The 14,988-nt window shown below is 44.0% G+C and overlaps 1 protein-coding gene across 2 annotated transcripts; it reads left to right on the top strand.

Annotated features, from left to right (window-relative positions):
- Positions 1 to 4,050: 4,050 nt before the first annotated feature.
- On the top strand, positions 4,051 to 14,112 carry TNFRSF18 (TNF receptor superfamily member 18). Of its 2 annotated transcripts, none has more exons than XM_074609448.1 (6): positions 4,051 to 4,319; positions 6,568 to 6,702; positions 7,224 to 7,311; positions 7,812 to 7,900; positions 8,412 to 8,552; positions 9,189 to 14,112. In XM_074609448.1, exons 1-6 carry the CDS (start codon positions 4,145 to 4,147, stop codon positions 9,476 to 9,478), a joined length of 918 nt encoding a protein of 305 aa, XP_074465549.1. In that variant the 5' UTR covers positions 4,051 to 4,144; the 3' UTR covers positions 9,479 to 14,112. The 2 variants fall into 2 exon arrangements, with proteins under 2 accessions (XP_074465549.1, XP_074465551.1); XM_074609450.1 differs by having other exon boundaries at positions 4,066 to 4,319; positions 9,167 to 14,112.
- The last annotated feature ends 876 nt before the right edge of the window (positions 14,113 to 14,988 follow it).

Below are 14,988 nucleotides of genomic sequence, written 5' to 3' on the forward strand. Positions count from 1 at the left end.
AGGCACTGCGTGACGTACGTGCTCAGACAACCCCAAAGACCACATTGCTTCCAGTGGCTCATTGAGATTGACGTGGATTGAAAGAAGCTGTGCAGGCCACAGAACCTCTGCTTGCACGTGAAGGTAAAGACTGTAAGGATTCCTCATTTCTGAAAAGTCTCAGTCCAATATTGTCTAGTTAGTCCTGTAGCTGCTGCTGAATAAAACCACCAAACAGGTTATGAGGAGGTGAGAATTACTGCTTATTGATGAGTGAAATAGGCATTTGTTCTATCAATAGGTGCAGAGAGAGCTGGAAGCCGTACCAGATCAGGCAGCAGTGTGGAACCTGGCAGCGTTGACGTACATCACGTGCAGGACTGAGTGAGAAAGGGATTGACAGATGAAATGTCACTTCCTTATGTCAGAGACAGGTAAGGTTAGCTTTAGAAAAAACCCCTAAAGATTTTGCAGCCAGATAGTCAAGTTGTCTCTGAAAGGTCGCTGCTGACTCTACAGATTTAGCCTTGGCATGTGCAACTATTGTCTGTGATCTGACTGTAAATTTTCCATCACCTGGCAGTATTTGTGCGCGACTGTGGTGCTTGAACAAGAATGAAAACACGTAGAGACCAATTCAGAAAATACCAACATTGAAAAAAGATAGAGGGTAATAAATTATTAATTCCTATTCTGACAAACACCAGGTATGAGATATCGCATACGCTAACTGCCTGTCTGCAACCAGGCCTGGGGGTCCCTTGCATACCAACTGCCAGTTGTCTTGGTAGGGCCTTTGGAGATCCCTTCTCTATTGCTGTGTTTATGACACTGAGCAAATGTCTGATTAACGTTCATGTTTGGTATTTAGGCAGTGCTATTTAGTAATGTTCATCTCTGAGCATCAAGGGCATGGCCAGTTCCTCCGTCTGGAAACTACACTGTCCTTGTCCCTTCTGGTAGACGTGGTCTAGTCTATTGCTACAGCTAGACTTCTTCTAAAGATGAAGAAAGTAAGGTATCAGGAGACTTAAGTGTGGTGCCTAATCAGAGACCTGGTCTTTTACCATTCAAGTCTTTCTGTTCGTTATAAAATTACCCATCCCAGCTATTGCTGGAAGTAGCAATTCTTCCTGTTGGTTATTCAGCAGCATTAGTTATTGGTGACTGGCATGCCAGGTTTCCTGGGGTATGGCCTTGAGGTGTAATTTCCAGAAAGTGAGGCTGAATGACTCTCAGCTCTGCAGGACCCCAGCTTTGGCATCAGAACAGCTGTCAGCGTCCCCAAAGGGTTTGTCTCCTCCACGTCAGTACTGGCAGTGGGACTGCACCCAGCATCCACGTGCGCTTAACAAAGCCTTGGGGAGTTTCTGGGGAGCATGAGCTGCACCTCTGGGTGAGTCTCTCAGCAACGCACAGAGCTGATCCCATTTCTTCCTATTCCTGGCTTACATTTTTCTCTGCACACTTCATGAAGATTTGTCAGTGTTGCTCCTGAGACCATTTGTGACGTCCCACAATTTGTGTCAGTGTTGCCAGCTACTGTGAGAGGGTTTGCAGCCCTTTTATATTTGCAGGGAGCCTACACACTGTCTTTTAATGAAACTGGAAGCACCTGACCTCAAAGGCAGGTGCTGCTGGGACAATGAAGAAATCTTGATTTCAAGTAATTTGGCTTTCCTTCATGGGTCTTTTGTTCTTGCTTTCTTCATGCGGTTGAGACTAAATACCTCTTTCACAGACTCTGAGAAAGACTTGCAGAGCCAGGGGAAGTGGTGGGCTGAATGGAAAGGTGTATCCCCTCCTGTCCACAATCACTTTATGCACGCGTTGAGAAGCTTCTAAAAGTGGTTGATGCCACATTTCCCCACTGTACCAGCCTGTGCTGGGGAAGGGACAAAGGGTTGGAGAAGGTGTAAGGGAGAGCTTGGCGTGCACGCCATTTACAAGAGCAGGAGCAGCACTTGTTACCAGGGCAGATGTGGGGTGCTCTGCCCCCAGGAATTCTGGCTGCAGCCACAGTAAGGTGGTGGGGCTGAGTGTGCTCCAGGTATTTCTTGCCCTATTATGTGAGGAGGGGTATTTTCAAATGGTATTGCAGCCAGCATGCCCTGGCGTGAATCTTAACATAAGGAGCTTGAAACAAGTTCTCCTTATTGTTGGCCTATTCTTATAAGAGCTAGGAATAATAAAAATATCCTCTGAGTTGGTCAGGGCTTGTGTGCAATTCAGAAATGGTCATAACTGATGGGTCTGCAGAGTGTGGTGCTGTAGTGTTTTGCAATTAGTGCTTTGCCTAATAACTTGTCTTCATCGTATGAGTTCTGAAGAAGGTGAGACAAAGTTCTGTATGCACCGTGTTTTGTGTACAGGGCCAGCACCCTGACCAGTACCTGTAAAGCTTCCCTGTGTTGCCCAGGTGTTGTGGTTGTGCTGTTTGGAGGAGCCGGTGAAAGGAATCCTGGTGTGGGGGACTGAACCCAAGAACCGTGGTGTCCAGGGCGCTCGGAGGCCGGCTGGGCAGCAGCAGGCAGTGTGTGTTTCCAGTATAGCGTGAGTGGTACGAGCTGTGACGAGTGTGAGGAGCTGTGCTGTGTGGGAAGAGGAGGGGATCTCCTGTGTGGCAGAAGTACAGAGTAGGAGGCTTTTAGTTTCTGAAAATTAGCAGTTGGCCTTCTAGGCCATTATGTGGGAAAAAGTGACGGCAGAGATCTGTGTCTCTTGCCTGCTTGCAGCTAGTTTGGATGTCATCTTTTGATAGAAGGGTTTTACCTGCACATTTAAGAGTACACGCTGCTTTGCAGCATACATTTTTAAAACTAGAAGGGTCTGTTGCATACCAAACCTATCCGGTTGTTTCCAACCCACAATAGGAACACAGCGAGATTCCTGAATAGACCAAAGGCAAAGTGAAGGGTGTGTTGACTAACCTACTGTTTGCGATCCATAGATGAATCTTCAGGAAGAAAGCATAGAACACACTGAAGGAAGAGTGTTGCTGTCTGTGTGGGAAGTTAATTCAGACTTCATTGGCTGTGTATTAAGCTAAGGAGAATTAACAGGGCAGGTGTCAAATTCTGTAGGCATAACATTTTCTACAGGCGCTCATCTCTCTTCGTGGGTCTGACTCTCCCTTGCCTTGACCTATTTGTCATCACATACAGTGTGGAAAAGAATCCGTTAAAAGCTGCTTCTGCATCAGAATTCATCTGTTCAGTTGAGAATGAGGTTGGACTTAAAATACTACCCTCGCTGTGCACACTTAAGAGCAACCACAAGCTAGAGGAATAGAAGCAAACCCTGGGGTGCAGTGGAGACAGAAGGTGTGGGGGGGGGGAAGGAAGAAAGCTGTCTACACCTAAAGCAGAGATGGAAGTTTGCATATGCATTTGTATAAGGCGAGACATTTTGGAATTGAAACCCATCAGCTGGTGATGATTATAGGCAACATCTCTGTGCCTATTTACAATTTTACTGAGTCTTTTGTTACCTAAATCCCAGGGATCTGGGGCTCAGAGGAGTTGTGCGTGCCCCTAAAGACCCCATCGCAGCCAATTTCAGTTTTGGTACCAGGGCTGATTTTGCAGCCTGTGGGGATGACGGTATTCTTTCTCTTGGTTTCATGGTATCCATATGGAGTTACATCAGCTCTGGAAAGTAATTCAAGAGTTCTCCTGATCCAGAGTGAAAGAAGTTGAAAACAATTAACAGAATGAGAATCAGAAAATCTGCGTGGATGGATGGACTTACTATACATTGCAATCTGATAGTTAAAATCCTTGAAGGTTTCTAACTTTATTAGGAACTCAAGTCAGAATGAAATAGTCTGAGAGCGCTGAAGTTCACACACTAATTTAATATGCATTAATTTTCAATTGTATATCAACTTGCAAAATCCTTTGAAAATCAAATTACGTGATGCTACATCTTGCTCCTAACCTGCTGCACTCTTAATGGAGTCACTGGTGCATGGTTGCTTAGCTCTACTTTTTTAATAATTTGATGACGTAAAATAAAATCTTTTCCCCGCCCCTTAAGAAACAGGAAGAGTGCAGCCACAAAAAGCACAGTGCCTTCCCACGGTGTCAGGGGAACGAGAGCTTTTGCAGAAAAGTCCTGATACAAGCCCACCCTAGGTGTGCTTTGGGGTTGTATAGCTCAAGACATGACTGGCCTGGCAAGCGAAGTCGGTCACCTCAAGATTCGAGCGTGCTTGCTGCTGCTGGCGTGCCTATGGCAATGGACACAGCAAACTCTGGCAACACCGTGCCAGGATGGTGAACTGAGAATAATCGGTAAAGATGAAAAGAAATGCTGCCCCAAATGCAACTCAAACGCAGGTAAAGGAATGATGTGTCTGTCTTCTTTCCGTTTGTCAGTATTGTTTTATGTCAACCAGGGTAGTCGAGTGTGGGGAACAGACATGTGGGTATGTAAATGTATCTTGATTAACTGTATATGCAAAACAAAGTGGCAAGGGCTTCCCTCCTGCCCCCCAAACTCATAATGGGCCTTAGCTATAAACTTCAGAGTAGACTCATGTTTCAGATTTGTTATGTGCTTTTACTTGTTATTCTGTAGTGGGAAAGGGAAAGGAAGTTTCTGTGGGCTGGTCTGCCTCACAAGGAAAGAAAGCGTTCACTTAACACCGATTCTGAGCCCTTGCTCCATTCTGACGTGGTTTTAGAGTTTGTCTGTGCCATTCAGACTACAGAGGGAATACCGGGAGTGATGCTCCCTGTAAGGCTGTCCTTTGCAATTTGCAGTCCTAAAGAGTAGGAAACATTCCACTTCAATCCCTTCGTTCCACTGTCCTGTGCTTGTCCCAGAAGTGAAGGCACAGACAAGGTCTCGGGTGGTCATTGGTTTCAACAGCCTGTTCTAACCCGTATCCTTGCCTGATCTTAGGGTGGTGGTGAGATGGTAATGGCTTCTCACTTGCCTGTAACTTTAAGTCAAATTAAGACACTAGAGGTGGAACAGACTAGCTGCAGGACTTGCTGGGTGATGTTTCTGTGCCTGTTAGGCTGAAGGACGGAACAGGTGGTTCCAATGGCCTCTTCCGTGGTCGCAGGAACAATCATACTATTCTTCCTAATCTAGTGTCGTCCGTAACGGTAGCCAGAGATGAACAGCAGGGAACATGCAGCTGTTTGTATGACCTTATAGTAAGGAATGCACCTTCCTTTTCTGCTTATCCTGAAACAGGGTTGCTGGAAGCCTTGTCTAGCTAGCATGGTAGGGCTGGTGTCCTGCAGGTTAGCCACAGGACTAGCTGAGAAGTTACATCTTTCATTGGTGCCTCCGTAGGAGTCAGCCTCCTATTAGCAGCTTGAATATATCTGCTTGAATATATCTGAATTCCCTGTGGAAGGAGCGGACACTTGAGATTTGTGGGAATGAGCAATAAATAGGTGAAGAGCTATAGAGTCCTCGGGAGTGTGGAGACCCCAGGGTATAACCCTTCCCACTGAGATAAAGTGGGATGAGCATGAGGTAGGAGAGTCATTGCTCGGTGGGATCACCTACAGAATCACCCACTAGTAATGGGCAGAAAGAAGCACCCCCAGGCTGGTTCCTTTTTGCTGAACTTCACTAAGTTTTGACAGACTTCACTAAGCTTTGGAGGAGGCCAGTGGGCTGAGGAGGATGTGGGGAGTTTCCTGGTGGCCCTGTACGTTCCATGAGCAACATCAGGAAATAATCTTTTCTTGATCTTTGCTACTCACTGTGGGGTTTTAAGCACGCTATTGAACTACGCAGCATTTCCCTCTATATTTTTTTTCCTTTAAGTTGTACAGCTTCCTGGTTGAACAGCACTTTTCTTTTAACTGGTCTCCAAGTGCCGGAAGGACTGCTTGATACTGTTTACTGATGGGATCAGTATGTGTGATAAATCCTTTGCTTTCGTGAACTCAGGAGTGTCTCAGAATTAGAGATGGTATATTTTGAGTGAAAGCAAAGTTCACAACAGAACTCCTCTAGAAACACAAGGACAGAGGGTAGGAAGGGTGCTGGTTTTATGGCGTGGATTTAGACTTAGTTCTGCCAACAGAGTGTAGGAAGCAGCAGCTGTTGGGAAAAGCATGAAAAAGGAGCTCTAGCTTCACTGGCCAAGGATCTTTTGGGCATCCCTCCTCTAACATGTGCCTAACTGAGAAGAGCTCTGGCAGTGTCTGGAGAGCTGACTGGATGGCTAGTTAATGCGTAGCGCTTCTCTGGGGCACTGGCAGTGCCCTCCTCACCCCACAGTGTCTAAACCTGCACAAACCTGCTAATGTAAACCAGCAAATCTGCTACCTTACTTCTGTCTGCCGTGACCTAACGCTGGTTTTCCAGGTAAGAGAGAAGGGTTACAGTGGTAAGTCGTGCAGTCCTCAGATAGCCACGGGGTAAAAAGCTGAGTGATGTGAATTTGAGTACTCTAGACTTTACCCAGTATGTATGGGAGTGACATCTTTGTTATCCATTTTTTCTGCCACAGCACAGTAAGGAACTATTTCACCTCTGTCAGCCGGTAAGACTAATAGTTAAGTTAATTTCTGGCCTCTGTGACAAAGGCAAACCTAACTTTTTTCTTCTTGACAGGAGACAACAGCACGTGTCAAAATGTTGAGGACCCTGACTGCAAATGTCGTCAGGGATACAGCTGTAGTGATAGCGCATGTCTCTACTGTGAAAAACTGCCCGAGTGTGCAGAAGGCGAGGAGCTGGTTAAGCTTGGTAACTAAAGAAACACAAATGACTCTAAAAGGCCGAGTTCAATATAAGTGGGTAGTGGAGCAGCAGTTTCCTTCACTTATTACAACCTGCTTTTGGGAAGGCTCGTGATGCAGACAGAAATGTCATTTGTCCTGTGACCTCTGTGACTAAAACCCTTGCTTCCCTGTTTTATGAGTCTTCCCTTCCTAAATTTGCGGCTTTCACTTTCATGCTCAGACTTTCAGTATTACTGTTTTTCCAAGCTGCTAGAACTGTCAGCAGAAGAGTGTTTTATTCTGTGTTGCCTCTTAACTTTACACCCTCTGCTGTCAGATCAGACTATTCTGTACCTCTTCTGTAAGGGGTCCACCCATACATTTCCCAAAACGCAAAGGTGGCAAGAATTGCTTACGTGTTTCTCCAGGGAGGTGATTCATAATGATGAAAGAGCGTAGAGGGAATGCATTGTGCTCTATTTTGTTATATTCCCATCTTCCAGTAAATCACTGTCCACTAATAATTCATGTTCTTTTTTCTTGTAGGAATTTTAGACTTCATATTCAAATGTAAACCGTGCGAGATTGGAACCTATTCTAATGTTAAGAATGGCTGGTGCCGTAATTGGACTGAGTATGTATTTATTGATACTTTCCTTCTTTGGAAAAATGCGTGATAAAATTCTCAAATGATTAATACTTAAATTAGAAAATAAAATTGGGTTAAAGATGAGATCACCGATAAGATTAAATGATGAATTTTTTAAATTCAGCAATAGGATATTTCACTCTCCTTTGGCTTTATAAATAGTCAGTCTCAAAGCAGAACTTAAGACAAACTGCTGTGTATTCAACTTGCTTCCAAGTCAAGCTTAAACTGATGCAAAATTATTCCAAAAGTGGACATTACTTGAAACAAGAGACTCAAAAAAATGTGCGCATAAATAATTGTGATGTAGTGTTAACTTGTTGGGGAACAGCCATAATTTTACCTGCACTGCTATAAAAAGGAAAAAAAGGAAACAAGTAGTGGAAAGAGTGGAGAGAAGGAAGAAAGGGAGCCAAGAGAAAGACTGGAGAGGAATGAAGGGAAAGGCAGGGATGTTCTAAATGTGATTCTTATTCTTCTTTTAGTTGTGAAAGTTCGGGGTTTCTAACAATCAAGCAAGGCAACAGTACACATAATGCAGTATGTGGTTTCCCTTCTAAAGATGTGGAGCAAGGTACCTTCTCACAATGATTTGTTTCTTTGAGCCTATAACTTTTCTCTGTGCTTCCTTAGTTGGTGATTTGCTGCATAATTATCATCCAGAGTTTGCTGTCATGAAAATTTGCTTTGACAATTACTGTTGTATTTCTTGTGATATTAATATAAGTAGATTTGTTGACCCAGGCAAAGGTTCCACCATTAAAGCGCTGTCAGTAATAAAGGTACAGAAAACCCAACAATTGTCCTTAAATAGAGTACACTTATTTGGCAAATTGTCAGAGTCTTCCGTTGAACTGCTCTTGCTGTTTTGCTAGATTTTCTTAGGGAGACAATAGCTTAGTTAGTTATCCAGTTCCTTTACAAGTATTGGTTGAGTCCACAACACCCGGGACTGAAATCTCATGTTTTATCGTGGATCAAATTAGATACGAATAAGTGGGTACAGGCTTTGCAGATACTGAGTATTTTAACAATTGTCTGGGCACATGATTGCTTAATCTTTATTAAAATATTTTTAATTGCAGTTCCTGTTGCGAAAGATTCTCTATATACCACCATCCTGGCCATCCTTACTGCAGTGGCTGTATTTGTTCTCATCTTGCTGACTTTCTTCTTGCATTTCTGCATATGGTCTCTGAAGAAGGAAAAATATCACACAGCTGATGGTAAGCGCACCTTTGTGAACTTCTATAGAATCATAGAATCGTCGAGGTTGGAAGGGACCTTTCAGATCATCGAGTCCAACCATCAACCCAGCACTGCCCAAACCATCACTAAACCATATCCCTCAGCACCATGTCTGCCCATCTTTTAAATACCCCCAGGGGTGGCGACTCAACCGCTGCCCTGGGCAGCCTGTTCCAACGTTTGACAACCCTTTCGGTGAAGAAAGGTAGAGAGCGATAAGGTCTCCCCTCAGCATCCTCTTCTCCAGGCTGAACAACCCCAGCTCCCTCAGCCACTCCTCACAGGACTTTGTCCTCTAGACCTCTCACCACCTTTGTTGCCCTTCTCTGGACTTGCTCCAGAATCTTTCAGTGGAGAACAATGTCTCTGTTGATCCAGTCAGAATGGAATAAATTAAGTTGAATAAACAGAGTAAATACGGATTTACTCGGCAATTTTGGGCGGGTTACTTAGTTTGATTAAGATGCAGTGCATCACCTGTCTCTCTGCCCTTTCCTCAGCGAGAGGCTGTGTTGGTAAAGGTCACGGGCAGCAGACTGACATGTGTGAAGACCTCTTGTATGTGCAGTGCTTTTGCTTATTCTCACCGCAGATCTGGAACATAACTTCCCTAGGCTGCCGGGGGCTCCACAACTGTCACACCATAGAGAAGAGACTTACAGCTGCCAGTTTCCAGAAGAAGAACATGGAGACAAAACACCAGAAGAAAAGCCTTGCTTTTTCCACCCTCAGAGTCCATAATGAAAACAGCTCAATTGCAATATGCTGTGAGAATGGGAAGCCGAGCTCAGCTTTTCAAGGAAAAAAGAAGGGAGGGGCTGGGTGCGTAAAGCATCGTTATATAGATAGCAGCAAGGAATGGCTTTGGAGGGAGTTTCGCTTTGTTTCTTCTCAACAAACCTAGCATTTAGAAACAGAAAAACTGCTAAGTCAAGCTGACATTCTGTTCAGCTGCATTGCATTATTGCAAGTTTCCTGGGTTGTTGGGTTGGGGCTTTTTTTTTCACTGATGCTCTCTTCAACAGTGTTTGGGACCAAGGACCCTTCTTGTCATTATTCCGCTTTGCATCTTCTGCACATGTCTCTGTGATGCTCCCACAGATTGATACGCACGTAGAAGGCTGACGTCCCACTGCAGGAAATACAGTAGTTCCTACAGGGCACTCTCACAGCTTTCGCAGGCTCTCTGTATTTCCAAGATGTGTCCTGATGCTCATATTAAGGGAATAAGGCATTGTGCCTAGCAACCCTATCTACTACTCTTCCCTGAGCAGACGGTGCCTTTCACTCATGTCAAATGGCTCTCTTTGCTGTGCAGCAGAAGGCCATCACTCTTCACCCATGAAATCCTCTCTCCAGTCTCGACAGAAGGTGTTGGTTTGGCCAGTCTCGGTTCACAGAAGTGCCAGGGTGAGACTGCCATGGCCGCATCACTTGTGCTTGCAGAGGTTTTCCTATGCAAGTTCTGTGATCCCCTCGTCCCCTCCAGGGAAGTTAAGGGGAGAAGGGAGTAACGTTTATCCTCCTCCCCTTCTATAACTCGGCAGTCCTGGGTACTTGAAATACTGAATTACAAAAGGGAGACTTCTAACGCACTCAAATGAGAATCACACTGTTTAGAGAATGACATTTGGTTTAATGCTCTCATCTAACCTAGTTTATAGAGGGGGAAAAGACAGTGGAAAACAGAGAAAAGCCCAGCATTTGTTCTTCATGCTTTTTTCCCTCACCCCAGAACAAAAAGAACCAGAGCATCTGCTGGTGTGTACCAGCATAGCTCCAGTGACTTCATCATCACTGGAAGATGTTTTCCCTTACTGAAATTCTACCATGGAGGATTTTCGTTAATGTTGATTTAGTGGCCCTCCAGTTTCAGAGCTCTAACGTGGCTAGAATTAATTCTTTTGCCCCAATTTAAAGGGGCAGGGTTTCAGCTAGAGTTGGTTGCTTTCTGTGAATTGACGCCGATTTCAAATAATCTCGCCTGTGGCTTCAACTAGTTAAAACTCAACGTGTCTTTTTTTATATAATTATTTTTGTGTTCTGTGACTGCAGTAATAGCTTCAAAGCTCTGAATGCTTTCTGGTTTGTCCTTCTGGTGAAAGGTGCTTAGAGTAGACTCTTTTATGACCGAATCAGCTCTGGCCAAAAATGGGTTTTGACTCGGCCTTCACATGAAATGTTATAAATATCTGACAGTACAGCCATTACATCAGCTTCCTCATGATTTCTTAGAGATAACCTAAACTGTACAGGGCTTCTAAATTAAATCCTAACAGAATAATGAAATTTCTGTTAATCACCTTACTAAATGCTCAGAGGGGATTATTCCAAGTCTGAATGACATGCTGTTTTAAGTAGGGCTCTGTGAAATTACAGTAGCTGCAGAGCAGAAGTTATTGCCTCCACAGACGTGTGTTGCGAAAGCACTTGAACAGAGAATCCTCGGAAGTGGGACAGGTTATTCCCTTGGTAAGCAAGTCACATATCCTCTCTGCTCCCAGACAGGCTTGGTGAGACTGGACGACGACCTACCCGTTAGACTTCCATTGAGGTGACTCCATGACCTCCCTAGGGAATCCAGTGCTGTGACTGATTTCAAATCAGAGGAGAAGAGATAATTTGTTGGTTAAAATTTACATTATCCATTATGATGGATCTATCCTTGTTTTCTCTAGACTCTTATCCTGCTTCACAGGCTGTGGTTTCTAGTACTCTTAGTCTCTCTAAGCTCTCTCCAGATGGTCTTTCTCAAAGCCTTCTCTGGAGGAGGTCTTGGCAAGCTTGAGTAAAGCCGAAGGATCAATTTTGTGATTCATGGACATGGTTTTATTGCTGAACATTTCTTCAGTGATTATGTCAAGAGGAGTTATCCTGTCTTTTTTGCTTTGTGCCTTTTTTTATTTTTGTGCATTATAGAATCTTGTAACTGGGTGAAGTAATTGTAAGGAAAAATGAAGTGCAAGGGGTTATCCTTATTCACTATAATGTATTCCTCCATAGTCCCAGTTTCAATCTTCAAGCTTCTCTGTTATTGTGTTTCCTGCAAGAGACATCCCTATACCTTCTTTGATCCTCTTATTGTTAATTCTTGTGTTACTGATATAATTTTTCGCATAGGTATCCCTATGTGAAATTCACTTACAGAGTGAGTTTTCCTCCATTGCTTTGAGTAATGTGCAGATTTTTAATGGAGGTGAACTGGAGGTTCAGCCAAGGAAAGGTGAAAGCATTGGATTGGATTAAAAAGGATCACTTTTTTAAAGTGTAAGACTGTCACTGTCTTGTAAGGAGTTTCTCTGTGGGATTTAATATACTCAGAAGTCTAAACACTGGCTAGTAAAGACACTGCTCCTTCTATGTTGGCCGTGTGTAGTCCCGGCTCTGTATTGACCCTTCTCGGTTTTTTAGTTTTCAACAAGATTTCTGACTGTAACCTTTTGTAAAGGTAAAATAAACTTGAAAATTGAGTTAAGTGCCTATGTGATATAATTAAGCAAATTGGAAAGGAAGGGGTTTATTTTTTAGGTTGTCCCAGTGTTCTTAGTTTTACTTTCGCCATTCACTTCCCCTCTCTTCCAGAACTCTGGCTATTTCAGCAACATACCCCCAACCAAATTCTTCTGTCACTGAATTTTAGATCGCTGCACTTTCACTTTTTTTCCCTTTTTAAGGAAGTTGCTAAATGTTTCCTGGCTAAACCAGCTCTTAAGCTACCCACTACCAAAATGGCAGGAAACTCTGGCTGATGTTTTTTTCCGTTCCTGACGGTGGCAGAGAAGCAGCAACAAAAAAAAAAAAAAAAAATTCAACAGAGCTTATGATTTGAGGAATGAAAGATTCGAGTGTCTAGTGGAGTGTCTTGCGCCTCTGGCAACGTGTGGCAAATCTTGGTGAGGCGTACAAGGTTTTCTGGGCGGTGGGTGTTGAATAGCCGACGCTACTGCCAGTTAATATTGAAACAGGATGAGCAGAGCCGTATTATTCATTGGAAATTTGCACAGTGGCCTTTGGGTTTCTATATGCCTACCTTGAAGAACAGTTCCACTTCCTGCTTACCTAACCACCTGACTTTACGGCTGCTTCTTGATGGGAAAAGCAACCAATTTCCTGACTTCTTAAAGCTCCAATTTAGAGGGAAAAACCCAACGTGTGAATCATTTAAGCCTCGGAGAATTTCAGTAAAAGAGCTGTTCTTTGCATCAAAGGAAATGAAAGCCATTGGCTCAGAACAGTGAGCTTGTAAGAAAACACTGTATATAAGTTTCCAGTCAGAAAGAACAATAGCTGTGTTTTATCAGTGTGCAATTACTGCAATATTTGAATCAGATTATGGCTGAATTTTCAGCTCAAATCCCAGAGTTTATGGGGTTTTTCAAGTTCTGATTTGAACTTCTGCTTGATCTCTGTGTATAGACTGTAGGTTAAAAAAAGGCTTCTCCCTCAAATCGTTTACATCCAATGAAATGATTCTAACAAGATTTGGGTTTGCTTGAATCTCTTTTCAAAAGAGAAAATGAAATATCCCTGAAAAATATCGTGAAGTTTCTAGAGGCTAAGTGATCAAGCAAATTTAGAAATGCAAGGTTTCATTAATGTTAATGTCAAATAGTTAAAATATGATACGTGGTTATATGTAAAAAAAAAAAAAAAAACAAGAAAAAGTTCCTTCACATTGCTAACAAAAGGCAAATATGCAGGCTCCAAAACGACAATATCGAATTACGGCTTAAGTGAGGACATAATAAGTCCTACACTTTGCGTAGGTGAAGCTTAAAAGGTGTATTACGTGTTTATGGAAAAAAAAAATGCAATTTTTTTGGTAGGACAGTTGGTAGCACTTAGTCCTTGTTTTATTAGAGTTGTCCAGCACTTATCTTAAACTTGCCTTTGAGATGTCCTATGAACTGAGGAATGTAAAAAAAAGTTCTTGAGCTGCCAGTGATGAGTAAAGGCTTTTGCCGTTTAAGGGGAGTCTCTTAGACATGTATTTTGTGATATCAGTCTGGGGCGTGCTTGCCCTCACCAGCAGCCCTGATGCTGTCCCTGGCTTGGCATGACTCGGCAAGTCGTGTCCCTGACTTGAATCCATCCAAGAGGTAAGGAGGTGGATCACTCGGTTGAGAGAGAGCCGGGGGTGGGAGCTGGGTTTGTGCTGCCACCACTGCTGCGGCCACCAAAGTGCCAAGGTCCGAGGGAGCTGCTGCTCTGAGGGCTGTGTCTCTGCCCCATGGCAGGCGTGGGCTGGGTGTCCCATCGCGTCCTGCAGATCAGCCCTGGCTCTGGGGTGACATGGACCTCCGCTGGCGGTGTCCGTCTGCAAGAGAAGGAGCTCTCAGGTAGTGTTTTGGGTTTGGTGGTGGTGTCCGTCTGTCTGGGAGGTTGGGTTATGTCTCTGCACCCCTTCTGCTCCACAGGGGAGGGCTGTCTGCTCCCGGGCTCGGAGGGCTCTGCCTCCAGCTGGGGCAGCGTCTCCCAGGGTTTGCCTGGCTGCGTTGCGCGGCCAGCGCTGCTGCCGTTGCTTGTTGAGGAAATGGTAGATAAAAAGAGTGTTGGGCACAGGTGTGTCCTGCTGCAGCCTACGTGTGAGCGAGGACTCTGAAAAGCTTTAACTAAGAAATTTCTGGAACAGCTCCGTTTATACAGCAGAGGTGGAAGAAGTCTCTTATGTGCTGAAAAGTGTGCCCTTTCGTTCTGCTTTCCATCCTGCTCGAGGCAGCCTCGCAAGCTGAGTGTCTCAGACCTGATCAGTGAAATCTTTCACCGGCTTAAGAGCCATCTCTTTTAGCACACGTGCTTTAATTATACTTAGAAAGGAACACCATTGACAAATTTTACGAAGCTGCTAATCTAAGATATTTTGTGATTTCTTTGAAACTGACTGTGCCCGAGGCTCCCTTGCCTGTCCCCAGAAAAGGGCCTGACCTAGCTCTGGAGTTAAACCAAATTTAGCAGCTTTTCTCTGAGTGATGTATATTATTTTCCTGATGCCAGATCCAGTGTTACCATTTAGCATTTTGTGCTTCTAATCTGGATCTGTATTCCTGAATTTTGACTTCTAAAATTAAAAAGGGTAACGATGGCAAAATTTCAGGGCAGGGCAAATGGCAGGTAGCAGAGGAGGGGAGTTATCTTTGTTTTCGTGCACCTTCTCCAGAAGTTTAATAAAGAAAAATTATTCTGGATCTACAGTTCTTCAGGATTTGATTCAGCCTGTAGGTTTTTGGGTTGCTCTTCTTGGAGGGTAGTGGACAGAAATGAGTATTTGGGGAAACAGTTTTTGTTTTGTGAAAACTTCCAGGATTAACCTTTCTTCTTGATTTGGGCAGAGAAGAAAAGCTGTAGAAAAGGGACTGTTCACCATCAAGAATTGCGCTGTGCCTGTCACTTCAAAGGAAGGCAATGGATCTCCGA

The sequence above is a fragment of the Larus michahellis genome, chromosome 16, assembly GCF_964199755.1.
Source record: "Larus michahellis chromosome 16, bLarMic1.1, whole genome shotgun sequence".
In the NCBI taxonomy this organism is placed as follows: Eukaryota; Metazoa; Chordata; class Aves; order Charadriiformes; family Laridae; genus Larus; species Larus michahellis.

Coding starts and splice junctions, on each gene's coding strand:
- TNFRSF18 (XM_074609448.1), top strand. CDS start 4,145: ATGACTGGCCTGGCAAGCGAAGTCGGTCACCTCAAGATTCGAGCGTGC. Junction 7,901..8,411: donor TTCTAAAGATGTGGAGCAAG/GTACCTTCTCAC, acceptor TTTTAATTGCAG/TTCCTGTTGCGAAAGATTCT. Junction 8,553..9,188: donor AAAATATCACACAGCTGATG/GTAAGCGCACCT, acceptor TAACTTCCCTAG/GCTGCCGGGGGCTCCACAAC.